A 22,117-nucleotide genomic window follows, 5' to 3' on the forward strand; every position below is an offset into this window, starting at 1 on the left:
CAAGAATGGATACATTCCTGCATCGTGTAGGTGCCAGTTATAAAAAATATGAATGAGTGATTGGAATAACTGCAAGGTCAGTCTTGCAGTATGCACTTGTACCATGAGAAACATTCTTTGTGGAAGAGTCTTCAGGTAATACTTAATTCTTTACTAACAACCTAACTTGTTATTCTGGCTGTGAAGTATTTTAACCAGGGACTTTTCATCTGTAGTTTTGAAGTCACAATTTCTGTGCAACATGCAAAGTTAAGACATCATGCATGCAGGACAAAGTTACCCAACACTGTACTTCTTTTCTGGAAATTTTTCTGTGATTCCTGAAATTGACTTTTCTTTGTGACTTAGTAAGAACAAATTTTATGTTTGTGAACTGCATCATCTTTTAGAGGGCAATTAATGTTAACAAAACTGCCTTTTTTTCAGAATTGCTTTCTCAAGGCATAGTACACAAATATTTGCTATCTGTATCTATGTACATTATATGAAAACCTGAAATTGTTACGAAGTTAGCCATCTGTTTTGGAGATGAACTACTTCATTGCGTGTGAAATGGTAAAGTGGTGATCACCATAATTCTGATGTGATACAACTATTTATTGAAGTGTCTTACTTGCTGAAATAGATGGGAAATAATTATGTAGATGCTTTTAAGTTTTGCTCATTGGCATTTACTCCTTGACAGCAGTAATTCAATGTCAATTGACATTGGTATGTAATGCTGGTGTAAAATTATTTTCTGGGTTTTAAACAGAATCCTGTATTGTGAACTTTTCACTTATTTGCATCACATTAATTTTTGGCAAAACCTGTTTTTTCACATGCCAAAGCAGGTATGCATTGCATTCTTTTCATCAGTGGACAAAAGTAGCATCAATATTATAAATGCACTTCCTGGTTTATTTCTGTAACTGAAAGATTTTGTTACAACTTAAAATTGCTTTCCCAGTGGCAAGTTTAAATTCTTCTGCATTTGTTCTTTAGCAGATACTGGAGGTGAGCAGTGTAGTAACAGCTTTCTGGCAGACAACTATACTGTGTTAAAAAATTAACACATATAACCTCTATATCCAAACAGGATAAGAAATTACACTCAAAATGTGTAATTTCTTGTATGTTTGATGGAACCAGTAACTGAATCATGTAGCTAAACACATGAAATTTGAACTATGTGTAGCATGTCAACTAATATAATAAACAACTACATAAAATATCCACTAGTTTTATCATGAAGGCACTTTTATTTAAAAGCAAAGCAGCATTGAACATAAGATACTGGGCCAGGTCCTTATTTATGACTTCATTCTGTATGTGTAAAGGAATCAAAAGTCATCTGAACCTCATGAAAGCCTGAGGAAAATGAAAATAAGAAAAACAGTACACCTCATCCTGCCTTTGGCCATTCAGAGTGGATAGCAGAATGAAATCTTAACAGGTTGTTGCTGCAAACAGTTTCTTAATTACTACATTACTTTAGGATGTATAAACCCAATTATAATAGTTACAGCTAGAGTACTTAATAAATTCAAGAGGTGTATAAATAGAGAGGTAATATCTTGGCAAAGTAATGAGAAAACTATGTTCATAACTGCTTGAAAGCTTAGTGCAGTTTTTGGACACTTCATTACATAAGTTTGAGCAAATGTGATTACAGTATAACATTTATGCAAATATAATACAGGCATCAATTTAAATATTTAATTTTCTAGCTACTGAAACTGTCCATTTTAAGTGGATTTTCTTCCATCCTTTGAAACCAGTCATTTGTAGTCTGGCACTATAGAATCAGTGCTGATTCTTGCTCCTGCTTGAATTCTAAATATATAACCCCAGTGAAATTCTAGATCCAGCATACAAAAGCCTTTAGGTAAAGGGATTTTTCCCCCCCTTAATAAAAAAACCCTTCTTAGAACAGCTTTGTTATCTCACTTCCTTAGTAGCATCAAATTCGTCCTCTTCATCCTCCTCTTCATCATCTTCATCTTCCTCCTCGTCCTCTTCTTCATCTTTTCTTAGCATTCTGCGGGAAATCTGCTAAAACAAAAATCCAACAAAAGGATATCAACTGTTTGTTCTCTGCAAACAAAAAATAATTCTCCACTGACATTTTCTGTCTAAATGTTTGTAGGGTTTTCATTTGGGGGAGGGGCTAAATTGTTTATTTATTAACTTTTCATAACATGCACACTAATGGAATGATACTTGACACAGAATAAAAATACTATAATGATTATTAAAAGCTAAAAAATTCCATATAGTCCTTGACAACTATTATAGAATAGGGAAAATGGTCTTTTTACCTAATTAATGCTAAAAATCAACAAGATGCAAATCAGTTTTTTCCTGGGTTTGCTGTTTTAACAGCAGGCTGAAGATGAGTATTAGGGCCTAATCTTATCTTGAAGACATTATACCTCTTCAATTAAAAGCTCAAAACTATGCTGCTCTAAGCTTTTTACGTTTTTTTTTTTCTTTCAAGAATGAATTAGACAAACTTGGCAAGAGTCTTGATTCATAGATGAACTTTCTGTGCCCATCAATGCTTGCCTTTAGAATGACTCCTCTTTTTGGTTCATCAAACATTAAAAACAAATGCCAGCTGCCAAGCTTTCATCTCATTTGACAGATTCTGCAGTCTGTACTTTATTTTAATAAGGGCTCAATCTAATTCCTATTGAAGATAGATTCTTCACAGACAATGCAACATTTACAATATAAAGAAGGATATATGAGTTGTTTTTCTTTCCCCCTGAGAAAGAGAACATTGAAGACAGTTATCCAAGTCTTCTGAAATACTTTTGAAAAATTTTTTCAGGTTCAGTGGGTCTCTAAGGGTGTCTGCAGCTCTAGTTTTGGTTATATTTTCTGTGTCCTCTTACACAGTGATACAGTAAAAACCTCTGTACTGAAGTCAGAGCTTGCCTTTTTTTTAAGCAGCCCCCTATTTTAAAAGTCCTTAAATGCTCATTATTGACTTCTGAGATGTTATAATTCATACAGCTGTCTATGTAACTTAAGTTTTTTCTGTGCACATAAAGCAAAGTGTAGTCATTGAACTTCTGAAAGCAGAAAAATCCTTAGTCTTGATGCTCATAAAGTACATAATTTAACTCGAAGCAAATACTTGCTTAAAATTCCTGAACACAACAGAAAATGGAGTTAATCATTGGGTGAAGCTGAGTTAACTTGAGTTGCAATATCTAAGGCAGCGTTATTCTCATTCTGTGAAAGCAGAAAAAGACAATGGCAGTGTTTTGTAATTGGAGTTTAAGGAATGCTGCAGATTGAGCCTGTTAAGGTGAAATGAATTTCACTGGAATAATAGTGATAGATATAATAATTTTCTAAGTTTTTTTTTCTAGTTCAGAGCATCTGAAATTCTTCAGCAGATCTTGCATCGTATTTCTGAAAAAAAGTTCCCCCCTTTCCCCTTTCCTGAAGTAAGAAGTGTTCTGGCTTTATGGCTTTTTTCTGCTCACTAGTCAAATACCTCTGACTGCGCAGCAATTAACTAAATAGTATATTAAATATTATCACTGGTGGTGCTAATGTGGCTGTCCCTAAGAACCAAACTGGATCAGGGAAGGAACTTGAGTAAAGAAATTACACAGTTTAAATCAAGTTGTTGTGCCAAAGAACTAAAACATACCAGTAATGAGATTTAAGTTTTGATAACTTAATGCAAAAAAGAAAAATATGATAATTTGTTGACCATAAATAATTTTACGTAAAAATTAATTCCGTGAGTTGCGTGTAGGTGATGACTGTCCTTGGTTAAGCGGTTCAGCTCCATGTTTCATTGCAGATGCTACTACAAAAGCATGGCAATTCTCTCCATGTCTTAGTGTTGGAATATTCAGATGCATTCTTTACAATAATGGTTAAAATAATACTTTGCTGTCCTACAGAGTGTCAAGTGTGAAAGTCAGTTACATTTAATGCATGTAGATAAAACTTGTGGACTTAAGTGTGACTGAAGATCATTCTGTTTTGCTATAGTTCTAAAATATAAGATATACCAACCTGAATTGGTAAACCAAAACAGGATAACTTGCCAAATGAAGTGTTGTAAAATGAAGGACATAGCTCCTTGTGAGAAAATGAATCAAGCTCAAGGAGTACTTTAGATTTTTAACATACAGATAATACAGAAAGTTAGTCCACATAGCCAGAAATAAATTCAGTGATGTTGCGTGTTAAATCCTCTGAAAAGATCTGAATTGTGTTACTGGCACACTTTATTCCATCTTGTAACTTGTGACTTTATTCCATGCAGTGACTTCCCACACTGTCCCCCACCTACAGGTTAGTGTTCATGTGTGTTTGTCTGTCCTCCCCTGCCCCACAGACTTGGGTTGTGTGATTCCATGAACTGCTTCCCACATAATTTATACTGCTTTACATTGGAAATTGCAAAGTACTGCATTACAGACAGTAAAGGATTACTGTGTAGCAGGAAACTAGATTTGTCAAAATCTCAGGGTGGAAGATCCACAGAAAAGGTAAGTCGCCTGAAGGTTTTTCTCAATACAGCACTTTTCTTCCCTCATGAAATGTTTGGTGGTTCCAAAGATTAGAGCCCTTAGTGTAATCCAGCACCATGTTATTTAAGAATCAGGAAAAGGGCTGCCCTTTCTTCACTGTCCTATGGTGACTGGATTAGTAGGGTGTTCACTCCTTTTCTGTGTCATGATTCCCCTCTACAGATGCACTGTACAGCCAACTAAGATGACCTTATTTTGAATTGCATTGCAGTTTCCCTCTAGGTCTAGATGACTTCCTGTTTTTTTCAGGTAAGTGAGAGGTTATGAGAACATTAACACCCAAAGTTATAATTAAGACAGCAGGCTAGGAAATGAAATAGGTTAACTTTAGTTAGTCAAAATAGAGTTCCACTCTATCTCTGGGAGAAATCAGTGTATGTACTCTTAGTTTTCTCTTGTTTTGTGTTTTTTCTCTGTTATATTTCCTAAAGTAGCTTGAACATGAAATTTGCTTGAATGATAGAGAGGATTGGCAAATTACTCAATCAAGGTAGTAGTTCATGCACTGAATTACTAGGCTGTATCTCTTCAGATGACACAATTTCAACAACAGAACAGCTCACCTGTAATAATTGATCTGTTCTGTGTTGAGAGCAGAGAAGGTGTAAAGTGTGTATGAAGTCAAGAAAAATTTTCCTTGCTACAATATCAATGCATGATTCTATTCAAAGAAGAAAAGTAAGATACATACATTTTATATGTGGCTTTGTCTTTAATTGAAACACTGGTAAGAATCATTGCAGTTACAGGATTATAGTTGCAATAAGTTAAAAATAATTTAGGCATTTTACAATGTCTGCAAGTTTACTGCTGTAAACAAGCGGCAAAGATATTTTTGCAAGGTAGCTGGCCCAAAAAAAGCGGCACTGTCTTCAACTGTTTCACTCATTTTTATCATCCTTTTCCTCACCTGCTGTGAACTTTGAGAGTATAAAAGGAGACATCTGTTGGTCATGGGTTTGCTCTGCTGCTAGAACACATCACTAGTCTGGATTAGGACTTGGTGGGCCACACTCTATAGTCTGAATACTAAAAATATGTAAGTATTTAAAGAATGTCACTATTCTTTCAAACAAGCTCCTAGATCTCTGCAAGATGCCAGTTGATGGAAGACCAAGTATTGCTGGAAATGACATCTGTCAAAAGTAAGCAACACAGCTTTAAAAGCTGAGGGTTTTTTCTCTCAATGAAAAAGCTGCATTATCAAGAGCTTAATATGATATTTATGTCATTGTAAAGTTTCTTTATATTTCTGATGGTCCTAAACTGAGTAAAGACAGGGGATCCATGTGCATTATCTTAAGTAGAGCTTTAATACAGTGATTTAGTCTGTAATTTTTTTTCTTACCTGTGCTGTTCTCAGAGAAGATTTCAAGGAGCCAGTTCTTTGCAGGGGGGACTTGGAATTTGCACGAACTATGTCTAAGCGAGACTGACAGTCTGGTGGATAAAGTGAGCTCCGAAAAACCTAAGCAGATGGAGAAATCTGTGACTTAGATGCTAGCAAGCTAAGAATCCAAGACTGAAGCTTGCAGAAATGCAACACTGGACAATGAAACCTGATCTAGAGATGTGCATCAAGCAGAAACAGTGTCCTTGCTTAACCTAGACACATCAACATACTTTCATGGTCAAGGTAAACATTCTTCAGAGGTTTGGGGGGTATTTACACAGGGAAAACTGTACTAGTTTCCCACCAACTTATGTAGCTGAGTTTCAGGCTAAGCTAGACATACGAACCACAGCAACTCCTTCAGGCTCTCCATTTCTTGCAAAGATGAACTCAGCCCCTTCACAAGCAAATCCCTGCTGCATGTCACAATTGCCATCAGAAGAATGTTACTTGCAATGTACAGGAGATGTACAACTCAAGAAAAATTTGGGAAACCTCTTAGAATAGAGGGGAGACTGTAACATCCATTATATTTTTAAGTTATTTCAATAACCAATGCAGCTATTTCTGTAAGACTTTTGGTCAAGGAGATTGTATATTGTGGTCAGTATTTTTATGAAGAGTGATTGTCCAATTAACAGGAAATTTAAAATGAGATTAAAAATTTGGTTGTGAAAGCCAAAGTACTGACTTAAAGGGAATTTCTTAATTGGTGCCATGTGACATTGTAATTGTGAAACTAAAATAGTACAAAATTGCTATTTAAATCATGCCATGAAGTAAAATTACCAGGTAGTCTCAAACATGACTGTCACTGAAGAAACATGTTTTTCTAAGTCTTGTGCTAACTTGGTTCTGAGCTATGTCATAGAAAAAAATAAAATTATGACTGATATGGCTTACAAAAAAGTACTGAAATTGATGCAACTTTTTTGACAAACCTAACATATATACACAACACACATTTCAATGATATTAAGTTTAAAGGCCCAACATTCAGAAGAACTGCAAGAATGAAAAAAGGACTGAAAAGCATATCTTGGCAAAAAGAGACTATAATTCAAATAGAAAAGAAAGGGTGACTTGAATGTGGTTACTGACACAAGGCAAAAGAACCAGTGTAGTAAATAACAAATGACTCTTAATTCTAGAACAGCCTAATAAAAATGATTAAAAGATGAAAACAAGCAAACAAAATTCAGGTTAGAGGGAGATCTTTAATGCAGTACTTAGTCTTTACATCATTTTATCACAGCAGGGTAAGATTTTTTCTATGTGCATCTTTAGAGCAAGGCTCACTGCAGAAGTGTTCTTGAAAAACTATGTTTAGCTGAGTTTGGAGTGGCAGGTGATTTTATGAGTCTCTTTTCTGAGATTTGTGGGAAAGATTAGATTGCCACTGCAATTTCTCTCTGTTTGTGTTCTTTGAGATTATAAAACTGCATGCTTTTGCTGAAGAAGTGCAAAAAAGAGGCTTGGTATACATGAGTTTGTTCTGGGAACCTGAAATATTTGTTGCGTTTTTCTGTGTGGGACAGGTCTAGCCCAACTGTGAAAACTGTATTTATATAGGAAGTAAACGGAAAAGCAAATCTCAATCACTCTTACCTCCAAATCTTCATTTTCATCAATATTTTGGATATTCTGGTAGGCAGCAGTAAGTATCTCTAAAGCCTTCCCATGGAACAACATTTCAATGGTTATAAATTCAGAAAATATGTTCTGAAAGCAAATGAGAATAAATGTTTTCTTAATGCAGTAAAGTACATTTTCACTTCAAAAAATTACTGTATTCTGTGTTTGGTATTTATATCATATAAGTAACTGCATAATAATTGGTACTTTTAGGTAGTCAGACCTGAATTTTAGAAATTAAACATAAATGCTGGCTGGGCTATCACTTATGCAGTTATTATTTAATAATAAATTATAAATAAATACTTCAAAAGTAAAGAGAGAATGTTATTAGGAATAACATGTCTTACTGAAAAGTCACTTGATAATCTCCAACATGTATTCACAAGATATCAGTCAGAAATTCTGCTATTTTGAAGATACTCTTTTATAAAACAGGTTGAGGGTAAGTTATCTGTAGATTCTACACATATCTATAATTTACAATTCCGTGAAATACTCAGGAATACCATGAGATTTGCATTTCAGTGAATACTGAATGTTGCTAATCTTGCCCCTGACTAACTATAGTAATTTTATTGTACAAGATGAAATGTGAGCATACATACTTTGATGTCCCTTATCTTCTGTTTCTCAAAATGATCAATGGTTTCCTCTAAATGCCGAGTTGTTCGAGTAGCGTCCAATGTCGCTCTCTGCAGTTCATTTTCAGCCTGGTAAAGTAAAACAAGGGTGAAATTAGTCCTGCATTTGATACAAAGCTACTTGCTGTAATTGCCATGAAAACATTTAAGTCTGGGTTTACAAAACAATACATATCCGTGTTACAGTATTTTAAATCTGTAGCTTAATGAACATATAAAGATGCCTTCTGCACTCTTGTGACCTTGATGTGAAACATGAAAAATGACCAGCTGTAGCCAGTAAGGAAAGTTCCTCTGCCCTGATTAGCTTTCTGTAATAATCATGGAATAGTTTTACTGAGCCATTGACAACACAGTGACTGGGTTTAGGTACTTAACCCAGCACATGCCAGTGCAGGGGGGGAGCAGGAAAGATCACCCCTTGTTTTCTACTGCAGATCAACCTGCTGGGTACAGAAAATATTTTCCAGTATAGTGTGCTGAACCTCATCTTAGTAAGTTTTTACATATTATTCAATTGACAATTATAGTAGCAGCTGGAACCAATGTTCCTGCAGGCTAGAGTTACTGTAATTTTTAGATTCAAATGCATTTCAAGTATTTATGTTTTTAATATTTTTGTATTATTAAATTATCTTATAAAAAACATCTTCAACATGGCACTGGGAAGGGGAAACATCAACCAGTTCTTAACGCATTCTTATTTTCCTGTTTTTTCTTATTTTTCTTATTTTGTTACTACAAAAAGCATTTTAGATAGATATAATTATGAACTTTATAGAAAGTTCGCTACCGTTTAATGAAATATATTGAAACTGTTCTGATTAAATCAAGTCTGAGAACTGTGTACTATTATAAATTAACAATGTACAGCTGTAACAGCTTGCAGTTGTAATCTGTAAGATTTGGGTCTAAACTTCTGTTATTTTCCATAAATAATTGATCAAGCATCATACACTATGATACTTACAGGCTCAGTCAGTATTATCACAAATCTATTTTGTCGTGGGATTTGAAAGTAGTAAATTAAGTACTGTATTCTATGATCAAATTGTCGGGTTCTTCCCATTTCTAAAAAACTGCAACTTAAGAGAGGATTTTGTTCTAGTGCTTAAAAGACACCACAAGAACCACCAGTTCTTGTGATCTAGCTTTTAGTGTTCCATATATAGAAACCTAAGGCATAAGGCATGCTCTATTCACTTCTTTGACTAATCTGCTAATCTTACTTTACAGGATTATCAATTTGAAACAATCCCCTTTCAAAAACATAGACAATATTCTGCCATTAAGGGGCAAACAAAATTGATGATGTTCTTTAGTAGTACATCAGGTCAAATGTCCATCTTTCTCTCTTGATTTTTCCCAAACCACAGGAGGGAAGAAGACATTTTCAATTACTTCAGTCATCACTCTGTAAGTGATGGCAGCTATTATGCATACACAGCCCTTACACATAATACAGTATGTTATTTCTATGATAATCAGATATATCTCCACAATACATCTTAGATTGGACATAATTTGTGCACAGATCCTTTCGAGAGGAATTCTGGTTGTTTTAGAGTGAAGATTCTAAAGTCACAGAGCCTGCATAGTTTGGACAACAGCAGCTCGGTATTTTCTCCTCTGAGCACTCACCTGTGACTGGAAATATTAGTAAAGGAAAAAATGGCAATGGGGCAATCAATATTCATGGACATGTTCATAGTCACTTCTACTTTTAATATACTGTGAACTATTTACCTTATTTGTTTCAAAATGTATATATATTTAGTTCTGTTATTATGTTGTCTGAAGCTTCTGGCTGTAAGATGTACAGTTTGTTAGAGCTTTGCTAGAATTCAAGTATCCAGGCTAGAACATTTCAGGACAGCTGTTTGTTTTGTACTGAGGGGTTAGTTATTTATTTTTAAAAGAAAAAAATAAAAAGCAGGCAACCTACAGTTTAGCAGACTTCTTCAGAAAAAATAATCTATTTTGATTTACAGAAGTGTATTTTTAAAAATCTGGTAATGTTTTCTTTTCAAAGCTGTGTTAACACCCCATTTGTAAGATGGGAGTGAATAAAGATCCTCTGCTATCTGTGGCCAAAGTTGTTTACTACTGAAACATCACAGTTGCTCAAGAATAAGAGAACCCCAGCAGGTGCCCAGCTGATGTGTTCTAATGTGGTAAAGCCTCTCTCAGACCTGAAAGCTGACCAGCACTTCAAAGTGCTTCTCAAAAGCAAATGAACACATTCCTGCTCCTGATACCTTTTTATGCATTTTGTGTCAATCACTTTAAAATGCAAATAAGCAGCATTTGGTGCCTTTGCCATATGCAGAATCCAACTATACTGAGATTTTATAACTGTACAGGCAAAGCCTTAAGTACAGAAAACAGGTAAACAAGAACCTAAGTCACAGAAGAGTATTTGGGAAAAGCTTAGAAAAGAAACAAGAAGAAATTAGCTAATTGCCACTGACATACCCATGAAATGAAATGGGAATTAGCTCAAGGGAGAAAAATGGGACCAGTCTCCCTTTGGGGAAAACAGCTCATTGTTATAATTCACTCCCTTAATTCCAACAAGAGAACTTTGCAACACAGCTCAAGTTCTAACCCTGTGGCTGACACACGTCTGCCTTGATTTCATGAGGAATTCTAATTAGTCATGACTTGTTTTAACTGATTTGATTAATATTAAATGGAAATGATCTGGCAAAGACAAAAATAAAATGTAGCTCTCCTGTGTTCTGTTTAACCAACACAGTCATTTTCACTCTTTCTACAGTCTCATGCCCCAGTCACTAGAAAGATCCTAGAGATTCTGAAACAGAGTTGACAAAATCCAACAACGAATAAGACTGCTTAATTTCCAAGTCCAACACTGAAATATAATAAAAAGTAAACAGCACATCATGAACCTAGATCCTGGATCATAATGCGTAAGTGTAAAGGGACTGAAGTAGGATTGCCTTGATCCCATTTATTTTGGCATTCCCTAGATTCTGATTGCTTCAAAATTTGAAACTTTGATGAGATTTTAATGGAAATTCCAGTTCAGTTTGATGGAGTCTTAATTTTTCCCACTGAGATACAAAATAATACACTGGGGAAGGTGACTGGTCTTCAGAAAGGAAGAGTAGTCTAGTTGAGTATTCTACTAACAGAATAACAACTTATCCTTTCTTGCAGCTGGAGGAAACTTGTATCTCATCTAGGTACAAGGAAGCACAATTACCAAAATAGCAGGGAGAAAAACAATAAAACAATAAATCCACAGAAATAAAAAAGAAATTGTCTGATTTCACTTTCTTTCAAAAACTTCTAAATTTCTAGGTGTAACCTATGCCTACCTCTCTTGCATAAGTATATCAAATAATTCATAGTCTCTCTTCAATTCAAAAGTAAGTAACTACTTAAGTACTTATGTAGCTTACTCTGTAGCAGCTGTAATTCTTCATGAAGTTTAAGAAAAGATTCAATATTGGAAACAGTCCCTCTAAGGAGCATTATTGTTACTACAATTTCCTAAATGTAACACTTTAATTCCCAAGAAATTTTAAAAATATTTCTCATAGTGACTAGAAAGGCAGGATACAATAATGTGTAGATCTGATGGATTCCGCTGACGTGTCTTTTCCAGTTGAGATAATTGCTTGGCTTCTCGGTTCTTTGCTGTTAAAGTTGCTTTAAGATCATCCTGGAAATAAAATGTTTTAGACATATATGAAATACATCTAGGATAATACAAAATATGCTCTCCTTCATACATGCACTGCCTAGAAAACACAGACAAAACTTCTGCTTTGAATAAAAACAGACTTCAGTGATGTGTTAATTGATCCTCTGAAAGAGAAGTCAGTAAAGACTGAGAGAGTTTAGCACCTTGTGCAAACCCCTATAGCACACACTATAATTGAAAATGTGGGGAAGAAAAAGATACTCACAGCTTTACATGTAAAGTATAGCAAATGGTCACAAGCTGAGATCCCCAAAGCATTAAGAAGGCAGACTCATTCCTGACTTAGCAATAGAATATATGTGGTACTTAGAAATAAAAAGCAGTATCAAATAAAGTGGCATCATTAAGAAAACAAAAACCAAAGCAGGCAGCAGTCAGTCAGTACCAAGGCGAAGTTATGAAGAAAATATAACTGCTGTCACCTGTCCACCGCTGTCACTGCTGGCAGTGGAGCTGCTGAAGGGGCTGGAGCAGAAGTCTGATGAGTGGCTGAGGGAGCTGGGAGTGTTTAGTGTGTTTAGCCTGGTGGAGGCTCAGGGGAAACCTTATCACTCTACCTGAAAGGAGGCTGTAGCAAGGTGGGGGTCAGTCTCTTCTCCCACGCAACCAGTGACAGGATGAGGACATATAAGCTGCACCAGGGGAGGTTTAGACGAAATATGAGGAAATTTTTTTCCACTGGAGGGATGGTAAGGCATTGGAATAGACTGCCTGGGGAACTGATGGAATATAACCAATTCCAGAAGTGTTCAAAAAAGGTGTTGAGACATAGTTTAACTTGTGAACATAGTGATGCTGGGCTAATGGTTTCACAGAGGTCTTTTTCGACCTAAACAGTTCTGTGCTACAAGGACTATAGGAATTCTATGACTGAAAGGGTTAATATGGCTGCATATTTATATATATACATTTAGTAAAGTGTTTAAATTAATTTGAAATGAAATACATCCAAGTAATGATGTAGCTGGAGAAGATAAAACTTTACTGATCTAGAAAAGGAAGAAACTGTTGATAGCCATTTTTGCTCCATTTCCAAAGGAGAAGTAGTATGTACTTCTAGGAAGACCTATGATAATTTAAGAATGTTCATCTACTGGTTTTCTCAAATTTTTGTTCATGCTATAAAACTGTGTTTTGCAAACTGTTAGACATTCATGAACTGTAAAATTATCAGTCAAGTATTTATCACTCCATTTATGCTAGTATGGAAAAGGTCATTAATCTTGATGGTTCTGGTTTAAAGGAGCAGTAGTTTAGAACTAGCAGAAATACAGTGTAAGGTCTAACAAAGTCTGAGGCAGAACTGGGCATGCATTTCAAATGACCTTTTTCTCTAAAAATATGACTTCCTATTTATTTACTACTCCAGAATGAAGCTAGAGATATTAGAAACTATCATATTGGGAAGGTGTCAGTGTTCCTTCCTTGGATTTAACAATTTTAATGCTTGTATGTCTCTGTCACTCAGAAGGATATGCAACTATGAATGTGTCTTTCAGCAAGTTTTGTGATCCTGTGAGCAGATCACTAGTCAGTGACAAGCACAAGATTGCCAGGTTTCACAGTGCTGTGTGTTCCACTTCAATAATGAGGCTGCACAAGAGGTTGGGGTCAAAACATGCAGTTTCTTCCTTGTTTCGGTCCTTACTGTCTGTATGTCCTTGTAAATAACTGTCATTTTGCTTAATTTCTAGGGACACAGAGCTGGCTTCTGATAATAAAATATACTTCAGCCCATCAAAGCTGATTTTATTGCCGTTCTTTCAGAAGGAAATTTATACCACCTCTCAGGTCAAAGATTACTGAAGGCCTTTTGCTTTTATGAAAACCATGTGACTACAAGAAAAGCAATAATATATTTTTTAAATTGTTTTTTCTAGTTTTAAATTTTAAAGGTAGAGAAAGAGAAAAGAACATATTTATTTTTAAAATAACAAAGTTTTCTATCTAATGGTCACAGTTTCATGTTTAGTGCTATTTAATGACTGAGCCCTATTAAAAGCACTCATTTTCTAGGCCCATTTACAACAGTCAATCAGATTGAACACTATGGCTTGAAAGGGTTCTGACTTTCATGCAAAGTGTACTTGAGGATGCACAGTTCTAGATTTTCTTTCTAGCATGTAGTGACTTTGGAATACCTACAGGGACTGAACTGTTCCCCCCTCTACCTCTGTCTTCTGTACCAACAGCCACCATGAAACATACTTCTCTTCTAGCCAAAGTGTGACAAAGAATTAGTGCTACTATGGCCATAGTAGTGAAGCTGTGTACAAGTTTTGGAAGTACAAAAGTAGGGCTCAGTTACATACATATTTTGTCCAAGAAAAGGGTTCAGAAAAAACCCAATAAAAATATTAAAAAGCTGGGGAAAATACAATTTATGGTGAAAGAATCAAGGTGTACATCACCTAACAAAAAAATATGAAAAATTTGTTTTATTAGCATCTAAATACCTTCATCCAGAAAAAAACCCAGAGCATTAAAGAGCTCTTTCATCTCAGTGGAGCATATAACAAGAACCAAAGATTAGCTGAAGTCTTTCATTTAAAAGAAAACACCACAAACATCAGCTAACCACCAACAGTCCTACATTCACCTCCAGTGTCTTTAGACCAAGCTTTGACATGTTTTTGGAAAATATGCTTGAGTTACACTCAAGGAAAAGTGGAATGGAATAGGCAATGAGATAAAAAGTACAAAGAATATAAAATTATTCATAGTCCCTCTAAGTTTAACTATGAATTCAAGTCACACATAAGAACTCTGGTCACGCATCTATTTTCAAATTATAGAGAAGTACAGCTACACTTCATCCAGCAATGAGCTGGCAGAGCCTCATCACTGTACTGTTACCTGCTTTAGTCACTGAAGTTATTAAAGCAAATCAATCCCTTCTTCTGCACGTGGATCACCTTGGTTTTATGATGTCCTGTTTTACATGAAGAAAAGGAACCGGGAAGAGAGTTGCCAAAAAGCAGAAAAGTGAAGATTGATATACAGATCAATGAAACAGAAAGAAATCCTCATATCCTATCGTTAAACTGTTTTACAGGACAAGAACATGCTTTTAGCTTCCACTGAAGCTATTCAGCATAGTAAACCAGAACAAGTGAATGAAACAATTTTACTGCACTAGTAAATAAAGGACAACATTACTCTGATTGACCTGGGTCTCTTTAAAGCATTTAGTAGCACAGGACACTGATGTCTTACATCACAGAAAAGCAACAGTTGTTTTTAGATAAAGCACAGAAATACTTCTGTGTACTTCCTGGAACAGATCCAATAAGTAAGCAGCAGTGGGAACACCCCCTTTACAGAAAGTAGCTATAATGACATACTCTGCCTGATTTCACTTAGTCAGCTAATGTAGTTACAGCTAAAGCAGTCCTAGAACTAGCAGCTTGTGCCAGATTTACATGAGTGACAAAATTTCCTTTGTCACTAAATACGTTCCAGTGATTATAGATGATAACTGAAGACCAGGTAGTTGAAGTTTTAACCAAGGTTCATGGTCAACGTGCAGTGGGAAAAAAATAACCATTTAATAACCTACATCTTTAGTGAACTCTATCTTAGTTCAAAGGTAAACTGGTAAAATAGTTGATCCCATCTACAGTTTAAAAATGCTCTTGTACTCCCCAGTGCAGCTAAAATAAATATTATGCAATGCTTTCTGGCATTCTGAAAGGCAAAGACCACAGGAAATTTAATTCACTGTTGCAAGCAATGATCTGGATTCAGTTGCTTCTGTCCTCAGCATTACTGGCTATCAGTGGCAGTGCACCTCAAGGCAGTCTCTTCAATGCTGTGGAAGCCCCAGGCACTGCTGTAATGTTTTGTCTCCTCAGCAACCCTACATCCACAAACACATGAAACTTGTCTTCCACCCTCAACATGTACACCCTGCAATACCCAGTTCTAGATCTCACAAACTGGGTTTCAGAGTGACCATTAGGATACCAGATTTTAGGCTCAATAGGGTAGTATTTTACCCTGGGTAGTCTTACTCAAATGCCAGATGCATTTCCTTCACAATCATTTCTCTAACCACCAAGTAAGGTAATGTGCAGTAAGTTTCAAACACTACTTGGTTCTTCACAATTTGAAAATAAAAAAACCCAACAAAAACCATCAATAATAACAATAATAATAGTTATAATAATAGCAGTAGTAGTAGTATTATCACCACCATCATCAAAATCAAACAGTAACAAATGACATCATTTATAAATAAAAAGTCCTGAATTTACACTATCCAGGAAATTTCATACTGATACTTTTTCTGAACATTTGCTTATGCTAAAATAGTCTGAATATCCTTGTCCTCACATCATAGCTCTTTCCTCCAACATATATATAGTTTCAGTTCAAATGCGTAACTACATAATTAAGTTAAACTGATTACTGAAATATGAAAAATCAGAACCATTTTCCCCATAAACAAAAAGTTTTCAACTGAGTGACCAGGACACTGAAATGTACCTTGTGAGAAAACACGTTTAACCTACCCTTTTAAGTTTTACTATGCTCCCGTAACATTTCAGAGGTTCAACAACCTTGGCTTCCAGCCTGTCAACCTACAGAAAGAAATCACAAAATTGGTAAAGTCATCCATGATGTGCAGAAATGGAAACAATTAATTCAATAGCGACTCATCTAATTACAAATTAAATCTGTATATGCTGAAAAAATATTAGGATAAGAGTTTTAAAACATTTTGTAAAAACTACAGTCAAGTATATTAACCAAGAAGGAATTTGTTTGCTGAAGAGCTCAAGCTGATTTCTTGTGGAATTCCTTTTTTCTTAATTAGATCAGGATAAATGAAACAGAGAAAATTCTGAAGACATTAAACTGAGTACTAAATACATCCAACATTGCATTTTGGAGTTCTGTAGCTTTCTATCTAAAGATCAGTGTATTTGCTCTACACTTACTGATAGGTTACGGACTAAGCAATCTTTTTTATCAAATACATTGTACAAAATGGAACACTTCTTAAAAATAATAACATCTTAAAAATAATAACATCTTAATAAAATCAATCACTGGTACTAAGTGCACTAAAAACACCAGTAACAGGGTATGTAAAATGCATAAATGCTCTCACAGATGAATGGTTCTGAATTTTTGTTTCAGTTGTCCTAGTCAGAAAAACAGCTACATATGGTCAGACAGGCAACAGGATAAGACCTGCTTTTCAAATCGGACAAAATTGTCTGAGTGGCCCAGCACAATCTGCCAGTGATTTAGGGACCATGAGTGAATCCTATGGCCCATTGCTGTTACATCCAGATTAGGACAAGGTGCATACCTCTACTGGGAAGGGACAGTTCCCTCTATACTGGTAGTCAGCCAAAATCTATGCCAGCTGAGAAAACATTCCTCCTTGATACCATCTACCAGTGCACGGTCAAAAAATTTCACTTGAACTGCCAATAGAATAGAAAGGAATAGGGCAGTAAGGCTCTAAAAACACATGTGTTACAGACGTACCAAATAATCTGTCCATCTTACTTACCTATCACATGTTGTGGTACCTCACACCTCAGTATTTATATATCTAGCACTGCAGCTAAAGACCAGAAATTGATAATCCTTAGAAGCTAATTTTCCTTTGTCCACTTTGTCAGCGCACAGGAAAACTGTTAAGTGGCTTGAAGCCAAGAAAAATCAAAGCTGAGATAAAATATTTTGTTTTAAGGAAAAAAGGAGAACTTGATTTAAAGACTAAAAGCTCCTCTTTTCCTTTGCTGCTTCTGCTTTTTTTTTCTTTCACAGGGCAATATTGATTTACAGACAGGCATGGCAGGAAGATGTAGGCCAGATGTCAGTTTTTAAAAACACATTTAAAATCAACAAAAGCAAAACTCAAGTTGCTACGTATGTACCTCAAAATTACAGGTTCATAGTTTAATGATGGAGAGAGAACATGCAGTCTGAGTCTGCATTCATCTTTGGCCACAATATAAATTTAATAACAGAGGATAATTTGCTATTCCATCAACTGAAGCATAAGGACCTATGTGGGGCTCAGCTGGAGCCAGATGTATAAGAGCTTATGGAAAAATAAAAATCGCACACACCCTAAAGGTTTCTTATTATGTCTTAAAAATCCCTCCCTAAATAGATTGTTAAAGATCCACACATATTCCTTGTATTTCAAACTCTCTCTTTCCCACATTGACTACTTTTAAAAGGTTTTATTTTTCCACTTTGTTAGTATGAAGAGAGGATTTGCAATGCTTTCCAATATAAAAAAGTCCTATCTGAAGACATAAAGAATGCCAACATTTCCAACATTTGTAGTAGACTCTTTTGAATTATAGTGGGTCTTAGCTGTTCAAAACTATAAATGGGAATTTTCTATGTTCTACTAAAAGAATAGATACATACTCCAAACACTAGTTTGAGTACGTGTGAATGAATTATTTTTTATCTCAGTATTTGGAATTCTGCATTGTAAGTTACAGTTTGCCTGGCACCACACATGAATGTGTAAGTGGCATAAACACCTTTCTTTACACTCTCACTCATCTAGCAGAAATGTGGCTATATAGTCCCATATGGTCCAAATCAAGTTTGTACTTTTAATGCTGAACTACAAACTTATGAAATCTACAGTGGTCCCTGACAGTACCTCTTCAGTACTATTTCTGATAATGCTTAGCAAAAGGAAAATGACTGATTTTGCCTCAGACCTAGACTGCTGCCAGACAACACAACTCACACAACTGAAAAAGAACACTTTATTAACTATAAATCATAATCTAAAGTCTAAGACCAATAAAAAAAACTTTCTCAAATACTTTAAGTGTTCATAGGGACTTGAACATGAAGTTTTGATGACTTCAACAGGTCTAACTTTAGGCAGTTTTCCTTGAAGTGATTAGAAGGGTAAATGATGAATGCTTGGCAGCCTACCCTGCTCAGACATTACTATATTTAGACATATTTTCTCCTGTTTCTTTTCCAATTGCAAAATATATGATTTCCCTTTTAATCACAGATAAGTAACTGAAAAGTTCAGATGGCAAACACAACATGTACAGCTTTAATTTTGTACCTCTGCCTGGCGATAATCCTGAAGTCTGGAAAATTCATCTGCAAAGTTTTTCAGTCCAACTTTTAAGTTTGGTGTCTCTGTAGCTGCATATGCATATATTTCATTTACTAGAAGATCTGCTTTGTCTCGTAGTCTGGCAGTTTTACGTACATATCCAGCAAATATTTGGCACAATTCACCAAAATGTTTTTCCACATTTGAAAGAGCATCTTGTATTTGTCTAGTCTGATTGTCCCTGGATACCAAAGAAAAATAAGTGAAAAATAAGAAGGGCAGAAATATTTACAACACATACAGAAGGAAAACTATATAATTATATTATTAATAATTTGGATATCTCATTTCAGTGCAAAGCAGAAATTTATTCTGAGAAAGAAAGAAAATGTTGTAACTGATGTAATATGTGCTTATTTATGAATGAAAAACAAACAAAAAAAGCAGATTTACACTGAAAGATCCAATAGATAAAAACCAAAATCACAAAATCTGCTTGTAAGTTTTCCTCCTGCATTTAAGAGAAGCTCACTTACTAATGGTATTAGTTACTAATGGAGCAGTAACACCTGCAGACTCAAACAAGACTTCTGCAAGGCCATCCCTTCCTGCAACAGCCTACCCTCTAAACAGACAAGGCAATGGCTGGAGAAATTAGGCAGTAGAGGACAAACTGGTACAGATACTAAATGTTCTTTAAATTGCAAACAGTTACCAAACTGCACTACAGAGGATAAAATACCACCGAGAATTAAAGAAGAAAAGTGAATGGACACAAGAGGTGAAAACTCTAAAACCACTGAAAGGACATTCATCACACTAATAAATTACTTTCCTTTAAACTACATAAATCTAATGAATTTATTTGATCCAAATCCTGTATGTTTCATTATCAATGATGTAGACAAGTCATTCCAGTAATTCACATATTTAACTTTGTATTTTGCTTTCATATTCCTATATTATTTGATGGTTATGTGAACTCATGCCAGTTGTTGATTTGAGTGAATCAGCTGTAAGACAATTCAGCTAACAGTACCTGCCAGATACTGTGTCTAACACAAAGTTATTGATGTTAAGTACTAGAATTCTGTGCAAAAGAATTCACTCTTACCACTACCTTTGCAAGGGACAGAAACAAAAACTTCCTTCATATCATTAAGCTATCCCAATACTGCTGACCAGTAATTAAATACTGACTTTTTATCAGGATACATGATGATCGGAAAAATTCTAAGAAATTTAGTACTTTGAGACTAAACAACAATGCAACCAATTCAAATGAGGAATACCTTTACTTCAGAAAAAAGTATTTCATGCCCAAGTTCTGCCTTGGGCAAAACCCCAGTTGGGTTGTTTCATGGCAAGCTGTTTGGAAGACTGTTCAAAAGAGGTGCCGTTAAGGTTAAAAAAACCCCAAGGACGTTATTCAGTCCCCCAAGACAAGCTGGAGCACAGAAACATTTGAACAGGGACGGTTTCACCGGGTAAGTAGGCAAGTAAGAATTTCATTAAGTACTCATAAAGCTGTTTTTCAAAATTATAGTACCTAGTAAGAGCTTCATTAAAAGGTATATATTTCCTATTTTCTTGAAAGATCTTCATGTCAGAAAGTGTTTCCCTCCAGGAGGAAGACGTAATCACATAAGCTTTACAATTCAGACCTTACAGTATGCCTATTCAAGTAGTATTTAATTTTGGGATGCAGAACACTACGTTTTCTTACGTGGGGGTATAAAAGTTTTTATTCCCCCCTCATTATCGCGACCGCTTAGACTTGTCCTCAGATTTATTCCCGAGAGGTCCAAATAAATATCAGCAGCACATCTTTATTCCATCTCTGCACAGCACACTAGGCCTGGAAAAGTTTTGCGGCCTTCACCGGAGGAAGGCAGAGGCGGCCCCCATCTCCTAGGGAGGCAGATGCGCTAAGAAGGACCTGGCCCGCATGGCTCCCCGGCCCCCGCGCCACCCCCGGGCACGCTGCTCGGAGCGGGGCCTCCTTCCCGGAGCAGCCCGGGGCTCCCCCGGCACCCCGCGCCCCCGTACCTGGCGTCCGGCCCGCGGCCCAGCAGCATCATGGTGGCGTTGCGGCGGCGGCCGGCGGGAAGCAGGGAAGGAGGGCGGCGCTCCGCGTGCGCTCGGTTCCCATGGACACCCGGCCCGGCTCCGCCCCGCGGCCTGCGGGACCGGCTGCGGCAGCTCCGCGGCCGGGAGGCGCCGCTGGGGGGGCGCACAAGCCCAGAAAAGCGGGATCGGTGCGGCTGGAAAGGAGCGCTGACATCATCGGGTCCAAGCTCTCAGCAAACACCAGCGTGTCAGCTGGAACATGGCACTGAGTGCCGCGTCCAGTCTTTCCTTAAATACCTCCAGCCACGGTTACTCCACCACCTCCCTGGGCATCCCATTCACCCCTTCTGCGGAGAAATTCCTCCTTCTGTCCAACCTGAGCCTCCTCTGGTGCATCTTAAAACTGTGTCTTGTTCTTTCACTTGTTACTCTAAGAGGCCGACCCTTGCCAAGCTACAGCCTCCCTTCAGGGAGCTGTCCAGAGCGATAAGGTCTCCCTGAGCCTCCTTTTCTCCAGGCTAAGCACCCCCAGCTCCCTCAGCCGCTCCTCACAGGGTTTGTGCTCCAGACCCCTCACCAGCTCCATTTCCCTCCTCTGGACACGCTCCAGCCCCTCAATGTCCTTCTCGTACTGAGGGGCCCAGAACTGGACACAGCACTCGAGCTGTGGCCTCAGCAGTGCCAGTACAGGGGGACAATCCCTGCCCTGCTCCTGCTGGCCACACTATTGCTGAGCCAGGCCAGGATGCCACTGGCCTTCTTGGCTGCCTGGGCACATTGTGGCTCATATTCAGCCACTGTCAACCAGCGCCTCAGATCCATTCCCACGGGGCAGCTTTCCAGCCACTCTTCCCCCAACCTGGAGCACTGCAGGGAGTTGTTGTGACCCAAGTGCAGGACCTGGCATTTTGCCTTGTTGAACCTCATATGGTTAGTCTTGGCCCATTGATCCAGCCTGTCCAGGTCCCTCTGCAGATCCTTTCAACCCTCCTGCCCAGCTTACTGTCATCCACAAATTTATTAAGGGTGCAT

At 36.9% G+C, this 22,117-nt stretch overlaps 1 protein-coding gene across 7 annotated transcripts; it reads right to left on the bottom strand.

The window, feature by feature from the left end:
• Window positions 1–1,221: 1,221 nt before the first annotated feature.
• Window positions 1,222–22,104, bottom strand: CIBAR1 (CBY1 interacting BAR domain containing 1). 7 transcript variants are annotated; one of them, XM_086882509.1, is made up of 10 exons: window positions 21,065–22,104; window positions 19,022–19,256; window positions 16,464–16,532; window positions 11,806–11,907; window positions 11,645–11,662; window positions 8,181–8,285; window positions 7,546–7,659; window positions 5,893–6,012; window positions 1,930–2,031; window positions 1,222–1,350 (listed from the first exon to the last, which is right to left on the bottom strand). In XM_086882509.1, the coding sequence occupies exons 1-10, from the start codon at window positions 21,094–21,096 to the stop codon at window positions 1,330–1,332; spliced, it is 918 nt and encodes a 305-aa protein (XP_086738635.1). In that variant the 5' UTR covers window positions 21,097–22,104; the 3' UTR covers window positions 1,222–1,329. The 7 variants fall into 7 exon arrangements, with proteins under 7 accessions (XP_086738635.1, XP_086738627.1, XP_086738646.1 ...); XM_086882501.1 differs by having other exon boundaries at window positions 1,930–2,034; XM_086882520.1 differs by lacking the exon at window positions 11,645–11,662.
• Window positions 22,105–22,117: the final 13 nt, after the last annotated feature.

The sequence above is a fragment of the Cyanistes caeruleus genome, chromosome 1, assembly GCF_971803275.1.
Source record: "Cyanistes caeruleus chromosome 1, bCyaCae1.hap1.1, whole genome shotgun sequence".
Taxonomy (NCBI): Eukaryota; Metazoa; Chordata; class Aves; order Passeriformes; family Paridae; genus Cyanistes; species Cyanistes caeruleus.

Coding starts and splice junctions, on each gene's coding strand:
- CIBAR1 (XM_086882501.1), bottom strand. CDS start 21,096: ATGATGCTGCTGGGCCGCGGGCCGGACGCCAG. Junction 16,533..19,021: donor AGGATTATCGCCAGGCAGAG/GTACAAAATTAA, acceptor TTCTTTCTGTAG/GTTGACAGGCTGGAAGCCAA. Junction 6,013..7,545: donor ATGAAAATGAAGATTTGGAG/GTAAGAGTGATT, acceptor CCATCTGCTTAG/GTTTTTCGGAGCTCACTTTA.